Below are 9,414 nucleotides of genomic sequence, written 5' to 3' on the forward strand. Positions count from 1 at the left end.
GTCATATGTTGCAAAGATATCAGACCTTCATGACCAGTAAAAATTCTTCTCTACTAGAGAGGAGATAAATGTTTTGGAAAAAGGTATTTTTATCTGTGTTTGGAATACAAAAATTTCTGTGTCCCTCCGTAGCTGTGTGCCTCTCAGAGGTCCTTTCAGTGTCTAGAGGCTCTCCCGCCCTTCTGATGTTCTGTACCATTCTTCTCTAACAAGCCTGATGTCTCCTTACTCTTGCAGAAGAAAACGCAGAAATTACCCTGGATGTGTCATTAGCGTATCGCGATGACATGTTTGATGATTGGGAAGAAATAGCACACGCAATAGAGATCAGGAAGCTGAAATGCACCTTTGGCTCACCAAAAGTAAGGGGTTTTGACGATGCAGGAGGTGGGGAGGTGTGGGAGTGTGGTGCGAGTTGTCCTCTTCCTTTCCTTCATAGTGCTTCCTAGGAGCTCTGAGTTGTTCAATCATAACTTTCAAACGTGTCAGCTTTCTCTTGGCTCAGAATCCTTGAAAACCTGATGAGCTCCACATGCAGTGGGTTCTATTTGGTGATACAAGAGAAGGGCATGAAGTCAGAGGGTAGACTTAAAACTGCAGGGAAGAAAAGATGTGAGGTGTTGCAGAGGTGTTGTCTGGAACTCAATTGCTTTGAGAGTTATATACCCCAAACTCTCCTAGAGAACTTGGACCTTTCCATCTTGTCCTGCTTCGATGGATAAAACCTTGTTCTTCAGGAGTGGCAAGGAAATAACCTCCCAGGGACACTGCAGCACTCAAAGAACCTGGAGAGGTGGGGTGAGAGTTTCTTAAAATAATTTCTTAAGCTTTGTAGCTTGAGGCATTAGGAGCGGAGACCACAGCTAACAGTTGAGAACAGAGAGAACAGAGCATCTTGTTTAAAGACAGATGTTTCTTTTCGTGCTGCAGGCTGTAATTCCTGTGCTTAAATTAATCTGGTATCTCTTTACCATGCCATGTTTTTCAGCTCTGTCTTGTTCTCCCATTTCACAGTCCCTTTCAGCGACCCACTTATGTCTCCAGTAACACCTGTATGCTTCCATTCAGCCACGTATACGCAGTAAATACATACGAGGTGCAGAGGAAAGTATTGCTAGTGAAACAGGACTTAAGAAACTCCACATCAAGACATGTGTTAGGGGGTTGCATTTTTTATTTTGGCTCACATTATGCTTGCTGAGGGAGGAAAGTTTGATCCCGAAGTAGCCTTTCATCTTGGAAGGCTCCCTTGACTTTAAGAGTATTCAAGAGCCTGAAACGTGAACCTGCTTGAGGTCAAATGTGATTGACTCAATGACCCAATACAATCAAAAACTTGAGGAAAAATGTCCCCAAGTCACTGACGTGCACAGGCTCTCCCCAGGTGAAGGTCGGAATTAGCCAACAGGCTCTCGGTGCTAGCAGTGGTCCCAGGGTTAAGGCTTTTGCAGACCCGTGGAGGTTGTGCTGGTCCATCCAAGGCTGACCGCCGTGTTGCTGCTCTGTGCCCTTTCACTAGACCCTGGAGTCTGAAGGCCGTCACTACGACTGTGACTTCCTTCCCTTCATGGAGATCGGCAGCGTGGCTCACAAGTACTACCTCATCAATATCCGTCTCCCTGTGAACGAGAGGAAAGGCATTAATGTGGGCATTGGAGAAATCAAGGATATCCGCCTCGTGGTAAGTGTCTGTCTTGCTTCTTGAGACATGCTTCTTGTGCATGCAAGACATGCTTCTTGTCTTGCTTCTGCCTGGGGACTGCTGCAGTTCCTTTCTTCATCTCCTCTTTGATCCACAGCAAGGTCCTGCTCTTCATCATGGGCAGCTCCTGCCTGAAAATGTGATTTTCCTCCTTCCTGAGGGATGCCCTCTTTGAGGGAGGAGCCCTCCCCAAGCCTTGGGCAGTGCCACCCTCCTGCACTGCCCTGCGTCCACCTCCAGAGCTGGGCTCTTCCCACGGCCTCGAGAGCTGCCCTGTGCCTTCTCCTCTCCACCACAGTCTGGCTGGGTGCAGAGTCCTCCACCTGATTAAGCCCTGCTTCTTGTGGGTAGCAGCTAAGGAGGAGCAGAACAGCAGGGTTCAGAGGGAACCTCTGTCTGTCTTGGAGTTGGCCATCACCATGCAGATGTTTGGGATGGCTCTCGGCTATCCCTGCTCCTGCCCTCCTGTGAGGCTTGGTGGCCATGGGTGCTCCCAGCTGGAAAACCTCCTACCACCATCCCTCTCAGCAGAAGCAGCGAGCCAGCCGGCTGTGGTGGCTGCAGACATCAGTGGGACAGCATGTGTCTGGAGAAATGCATTCATTTGGCTGACGCGTTTCCCACCAGTGGTGATTTCGCTTCACGAGTATCTTCTTACTTTCTGAAAGCAATTCTGCCAGTTTTTTCCCCGCTGTGTCAGAGTGCCCCTCTCTCAACTGCTCTCCACCTCGCAGTGGAAGCTGCGTGCGTTGACATTTCTTTTCAGGACTTTTGAAGCATCCTCAAGTGGCCTGCATGCTAAGTAGGCACCTGCTCCCTTTCCTGAGTTAGGCAAACTTCATCTTTCAAAGAATAGTTGCATCTACGTGTGCTTACACATACTGCCGTGTACTTGCGTCTCCTCTCAGCTCCTGTGAGGAGAAGCACGGAGTGATGTTGAACCCTGTACAGCTGTTGCATTTTGCCTTGGTTTTCCTTAGGGCATCCATCAAAATGGAGGCTTTACAAAAGTGTGGTTTGCCATGAAGACCTTCCTCACCCCCAGCATTTTAATTATCATGGTCTGGTACTGGAGACGGATCACGCTGATGACACGCGCTCCTGTCCTGCTGGAGAAGTGAGTAGGCCCTTGCTCGCTGGCTAAGGTGACCCTCAAGCAAGAGGACCCAGACTGAGGTGGTCGCTGCTCCCTGGCAGAGCCCATGTTTGGGGAGATGGGAACGGTCTCTTCTCTGTGCCCTCCCTCCACCCAGGCATGCTGGGAGCATGAGACCTCCATAGCTTCTCTTTTCTTTCTCATTAAACCCACAGAGGAGGAGTAGCTGCATCTGCCCGTGGCTGCTCAGAGGGGCTTAGCCCCAGAGGGTTTGCTGGCAGGTGACACCCCACCGCTACTGCCCAAACAGTGCCAGACTTCCTTCTGGTTCTCTTCATGCACAGCTTTGGCTTCTGGAGCTCTGTGTCCTTGCCTTGCAAACTGGAAAGAGGTGGTGTTTCTGCCTCCCCAGGGTCATCTTTGCTCTGGGAATTTCCATGACGTTCATTAACATCCCCGTGGAGTGGTTTTCCATTGGATTCGACTGGACCTGGATGTTGCTCTTTGGAGACATTCGACAAGGCATCTTCTATGCCATGCTCCTGTCGTTTTGGATCATTTTCTGCGGAGAGCACATGATGGTGGGTACAACACAGAAGGGAAGGTGGTTTCCAGCCCCACTTGCAGCGATACCTGGCAACTCCCTTGTACTTACTGAGTGTTGGAAACAGTGCTGTGGGGACTTGCTCCAGGTGAGAGGACTTCAGGCTAACTTGCTTTTCCTTTTTCTCCTCCAATTAGGACCAGAATGAGCGGAATCGTCTCTCGGGGTACTGGAAGCAGGTTGGACCCATAGCTGTTGGCTCCTTCTGCCTCTTCATCTTCGACATGTGCGAGAGGTAGGTGCAGCGCTGCGCTCCAGCCCGCGCGTGCCGCTCCCTGGGGCGAGCCTTCCCCACGCAGCAAGCGGAGGCTCCCGGCCACCTCCTGCAGCAGGGACCAGCAGTTTAACCCCCATGGCTTGATGCACAGCCCCATCTCGTGAAGCGAGGAGAGGCGCTGGTGAGAGCACTGAAGCGTGCTGATGTTTCCCAGCAGCGTATCTTGTCCCACAGGGCTGTAAAGAAACACCACCCACCTGGTCTCCTCCTCGGCCCCACAGGAAAGCAGCATGGCTGGTTCTTCCCAGGCTGCAGAGCAGACTTGGGGCTCTCTGAGCCCCTTGGCTTCTGTGGCAGCTCGGTGTTTTCTTTCCTCTTTGCAGGGGAGTGCAGCTGAAGAACCCCTTCTACAGCATCTGGACCACCGAAGTTGGCACGGAGCTGGCTGTATCCTCCCACCTGGCTCGGGCCAGGCTTGGTCTGCGTCGGTAGGAGAGGGAGGTGTCCCTGTCCTGCCAGATGCCTGCGGGGTGTGGGGAAACCCTCCTCCTTCTGGCGGACTGGGGCTGTGAGGCGGGGCTCGGCCGCTGCGGGAGATGCCAGTGTCGTTTGGAAGAAGCAGTCCTGGCAGGTTTGGTGCTGGGTGCCGCCAGGGAATCCCTGGAGCACTGGACTTCTCCTCAGGATGTCTGTGATTTGGGGGGAAAGCACAGGGGATTAGGTCCTGGGCGTCATCACGGTAATCCCTGAGCCCGTGCTGCTCCAGCAGCGCCCACTCTGCTTTCCCCACGGCCTCAGCTGTGATGGCAGCCGCGCCGGGGCCCTCCATCTTGCTGAGGCATTTCCATGAATTGCTCTTTCAGGCTGCCCCCATCCCGCTGGAAGGGCTTGCTTTCACTGCCATTAATTCTGATTACTGGGCTGAGATAAGCTAATGCAATTAGTCCCCCTTTCCATGGCATCCAGCCCTCTTCCAGCAGCCTCTCCAAAGGTCGTTGATTGGCGACAGCTTCCCAAATCTCCTCCGCAGACCTCGAGCGGGCAGGCGTTTCGGTGGGTTATCCCAGCTCGGAGCCCACACTCCCCACTCGCTGGGGGGCTCCCCCAGCGCTGCCCCGCTCGCGGGCAGGCTGGCGTCCTGAGCGATTGCTGCCCACTAGGAGTTTAATGATGATCTTTAGGATGATACTAAAATAAGTGAATTGCCTGAATAATGTTTGCTATTATTTCTGTTTAGCTCGTAGCATTTTCTCTTAACCTACGCTGCCCAGATGGCCTTTATTATAGTTGCGGGAATCTGCTTGTGTCTCTATTTTCTCTTCCTGTGTTTTATGGTCTTCCAAGTTTTCAGAAACATCAGTGGAAAGCAGTCAAGCCTCCCAGCCATGAGCAAGGCTCGCCGCCTTCATTATGAGGTAACATCCTTCCTTGCTGCACAGATTCTTTATTTTTAAAATGCATTTTTGATCTTAAAGTCTATACTGAGACCTTCTCTAGCCATATAGTCCTGAATTGAAAGATCTGATCTTTATTGGCTTTTTTGTGTTGCTCAAATCCCCTGAATGCTTTTTTTGTTTGACTGTCATGAGGTTTCTTCTCTCTTTGGGTCTTTAGTCCCTGTGAAGTGTTTTAAGCTGTCAGGAGGGTATGTAAGCTACCTCTCCTTTCTTATGAGTAGTTGCTATCTCCCAGCTTACTGACCGGTGTTGGAGGTTAGAAGGAAATTGGCCAAATGACCATTTAAATTACTAAGGGATGTAAAACCATCGGCTCCCCGTATCTCTGTTTCTCCTTCTGTAATATTAATGATTGTGTTTAGTGGAAAATGTGACTAAGAGCACCCTGTTTTTTCATGGCATGCATTCAGACTCAGGGGATTGTCTTTTCCTAACCAAGTTGCCAGAGGGAAACTGTCCCGCTAGGATCAAAATGTGACATGTTCAGCCCATTATCCCCATTTTTAGCCCATGATTTTGTATGTTGTTTCTGTCCTAGCGGTCTTCAACTGCTGCAAAACATGAGGAGCTCACTTAAGTGTTTTTTCTCTGTGTGTGTAAATATTTATTGCTAATGTTGTTCCCTTAAAGGATGGTCATTTCTGATTTAAACAAGTCCATTATCACACATCAGGAATGCACATAAAAAAAGTAGAAAATTGGACTTGAGAGAATGTGATCAAGATATTGAGCATTTTTTTCCATCTTTCCTTTTAGCAAGAGGCTCTGCATACAAACATCTGGCAAGCATGAATCTGGTCTGGAAGAGTTAAATTAATAGTCATTTGTTGTCGCAGTGTGGCATGGTAATTACGCACACACTGACATTTCCACCAAAATTCCAGAAACAGGTTAAAAAAAACAACACACACACACACACACACACACACACACACACACACACACAAACAAAACCAGAAGAATTTGTAAGTAAAAATGTAAAACTAGTGAAAGCAAGTACAGTATGTGGATTCCCAACGAAGTGATCATGGGCCATAGTTTGTCTTATAATCTACAGTATTCTGTAATAGCCAACGTAGTTTTGACAAGTGTTGGGAATCGCTGCAGTTTCCAGCCAGACTGTGGAGGTGAGGGTTAGCTTGCTACCCGTACGCGCGCTGTAGAAACGCCGACTCGTCTTGCTAAGCTGTGCAAGCTCTCCGCAGATGTTTGTTTTACAAAAGCGATGAGCTGTGAGGCTGGCCCCTGGTGAAACCCATGGCTTACGCCGACCTGCCTCCTCTTCCACGCTAACTCTTGGTACATCAGTCACAAAAGCAAATGTAATGGAAAGCAAGAGCTGTCCAGACATGCACACCCTGCTCGGAGCATCCGAGAGGAATGCAGACGTGTGGGGAGCGGAGAATATAGGCTGTCGTGAACACGGCGCAGAGGAGTGGGTGGAGGTTGTTTTGCTTTGGGGTTTCGTGGGTTGGACCCTTTTTTTTCCTTTGCCTTTTTTTTTTTTTTCATACTTGTGTCTTGTATATGCTAAAAACAAAAATGGGTTTTGTGGATTTTGTTAATGTGACCAGTGACATTTCTCTCTAAGTAGGGGCTGATTTTTAGGTTCAAGTTCCTGATGCTCATTACCCTGGCTTGTGCAGCGATGACGGTCATCTTCTTCATCGTGAGCCAGGTGAGTGACGAAACTCTGCTCCGTCTGAGAACATCAGCCTCCGATCCCTAGCTGCTAAAGACGTCGGCTCACTTGCTGTTCTGACAAGGCATGCCTGTTATAAGCAGATTTAATAAGAAGTTGCTTTTTAAGAAGTTGTTTTCATTTATTTGAAGCACTGCCATGAAATTGCTTAGGCTGAAGCCTTCACAAAGGCCTTTGGCTCATGGTAAGGTTTGGGGCTCTGCTGTTTGAAATATCAGCTAACATGGTTTAGTCACTTCTGAGAAGTCAGCAAGAGGAAAATCTTCTGTTCACGTTGAAAAAAATCCAGCGGCTTTGTATGCCCACAGAGAAATAACAGAATTCGATCTTCCCTGGGTTGACTTTGCAACCATGCTGTTTCCAACAGTATCTGTACCTGTTTATTCTGAGCTCCGATGTGGTCCCTGTATAAATGAGCTTTTATTGATACTTAAATGTACCTTGATAGTTCACTCCAAGTGACTTTTAAGATTGCATTTGTTTCAAAGATGTCATTTCTGGTTGTTCCTAAGCGTAGGCAGCTCGTAGCTTCAGGAGAGCCATGGGTACAGCCTCGCAAGTCCAATGTTGCAGAATTACTGGTGCAGGAGCAGTTTCTCCCTCACTGCACCACTTAACGCTTTGGAGTACGTGGTGGGTCCCAATGCAAAATGCAGCAGCAGATGCTTTTGCTCTTAAAAATCTGTTGGACTGAAGCAATGGTTTGAGAACTGCCACTTGGCAATTTGATTCATCACTGAGTGCCGATGACCATAACCGTCACTGCGCGTGGGCAGAACGCAAACAATCTTGTCCAGCTACGCTTTTCAAGCTAGTTTAGCTTTCGTCTTCTCCCCTTAATGGGTTTTTCTTTAATGGGAAGCCAGCATTTCAGTGTGAACAGTCTGCCTTATCTTCAAGTAATAATAATATTGATGATCTTGTCATAAATAAGACAGAAGCAGCAAGGCAGCCTTCAGCACATTAGCTCTTCGCATTATTCATGCTGTTTTTCCTTCTATAGAAATTCTATTTATAGAAGTCTAATGTTCTCAGATGTAACTAGTTGTCTCCTAGGTACTGGCCTTTATGTGGTGATCTTTGCTGAACACATCAGTTATGGCAGGGGTATATTGCAGAACATGAGAGATTTTGGCACATTTACGAACAATAAATCAAAGTTAAAGAAATCCTGATGCAATAATTTTGTAAGGACCACTTTTTTCCTGCAGATTAAGGCTAAAGAGGAGAATCCTAGCCTGACTTGCATCACTGAATCTGCTTTCTCCATTTACTCGATCCTGTTGAATTGATGCTGTTCTTGTTGATTTACCCTAAGTTAGTGCTTTAGACGGTCACTTCCGTATTTTTACAGAATTTGGTCTTACTGACCAGCCCGTGCGTGTCTGTTTTCTCCCGGGCAGGTGACCGAAGGCCACTGGAAGTGGGGGGACATAACGATACAAGCGAACAGCGCCTTTTTCACCGGCATCTATGGGATGTGGAACCTCTACGTCTTCGCCCTGATGTTCCTGTACGCACCGTCACACAAGAATTATGGTGAAGACCAGTCGAACGGTAAATGCCTTTAAATGATCTGAAGGCTGTCATGGGAAGAAAGGGATAGAAAGAGGGTGATACTTCTTGTGCATTTTTTTTTTTTTAACCAAAGTGCACATTCAGCACATTGAAATGTTATGCAAATGATGGTTTGTTTTTCCTAGCAGACATTTTAACTAATGACGAGGTTAGACAGGTTTGAGTATTTAGCCAAGGCTGTCTTAAACCTTCTAGATGTTTTTTGAACTTTTTAGCATCGCCCAGTTGTAACTGAGTAGCTCAAATGGAGGGATGGGGAAAGGCGAAAATAGAAACCTGTGCAAGTGGAAAATGGCAATGCAGTTGGATTCCTTTATCAGTAGTCTTCAGTAGCACAGAAATCATCCTTTGCTGATATGCTTGTATTTAAGTAACTGTAAATAAAAGCATTTATAGAAAAGTTGCATAGTTCAGAGCTCAGGTAGCTCCTGAAAGCCTGGAGGGAATAAAACGAACCTTTTGCTTTCTAATTGTCAAATATTTTATTGTGAGACCTGGCTAACAGAAGAATGTCCTTTCTCAGGTGACCTGGGAGTGAACAGTGGGGAAGAGCTTCAGCTCACCACCACCATCACCCATGTGGATGGGCCGACGGAGGTTTATAAGCTGGCTCGCAAGGAGGCTCAGGAGTAACGCTGAGATGGCCTCAGCAGGGACGCAGACCGGGGTGGAGAGCAGAGGACAGCACAACGCCCTCCGAGAGGAGACCTCCCTGACCTAACTTGCTTCTCGAGCACCTCGTACCTAGAGTATTTTCACAGAGCAGTGACACCGAGCAGAACATTTGTAAACTCTTTAATATGGTGTAGTTATTTCTGGGGGGAGGGATATGTATATTGTGTTACACTCAAGCACGTAAAAACCTGCTAGAAAAGCATTAAGGCTGCAAAGTCGCACACTCAGAGGTTAGGAAGGGGCAGAGCTGACATCGGGCAGTTTTTATTCGGCTACCGTGTGCCTGTGCATAAAGGTGGAGCAGGGACCTCAATCGGTGAGCACGTATGCATTGCGTCGAGTTCTTCTCTTCTTGCATGCAACTTTAAACAAGGTCTTGGTCA

General features: G+C 48.0%; 1 protein-coding gene across 1 annotated transcript; it reads left to right on the plus strand.

The window, feature by feature from the left end:
- Nucleotides 1-237: 237 nt before the first annotated feature.
- WLS (wntless Wnt ligand secretion mediator) lies at nt 238-8,989 on the plus strand (the record flags this gene model as incomplete). The annotated part of the gene is made up of 10 exons (XM_010282904.1): nt 238-362; nt 1,520-1,681; nt 2,683-2,819; nt 3,211-3,379; nt 3,540-3,637; nt 4,003-4,066; nt 4,891-5,034; nt 6,671-6,754; nt 8,182-8,335; nt 8,880-8,989. Coding segments are annotated over 10 exons (1,247 nt in total), but the record flags the coding sequence as incomplete, so codon positions are not given.
- Between the last annotated feature and the right edge of the window lie 425 nt (nt 8,990-9,414).

Source organism: Phaethon lepturus, unplaced genomic scaffold (assembly GCF_000687285.1).
Source record: "Phaethon lepturus isolate BGI_N335 unplaced genomic scaffold, ASM68728v1 scaffold23342, whole genome shotgun sequence".
NCBI lineage: Eukaryota > Metazoa > Chordata > Aves > Phaethontiformes > Phaethontidae > Phaethon > Phaethon lepturus.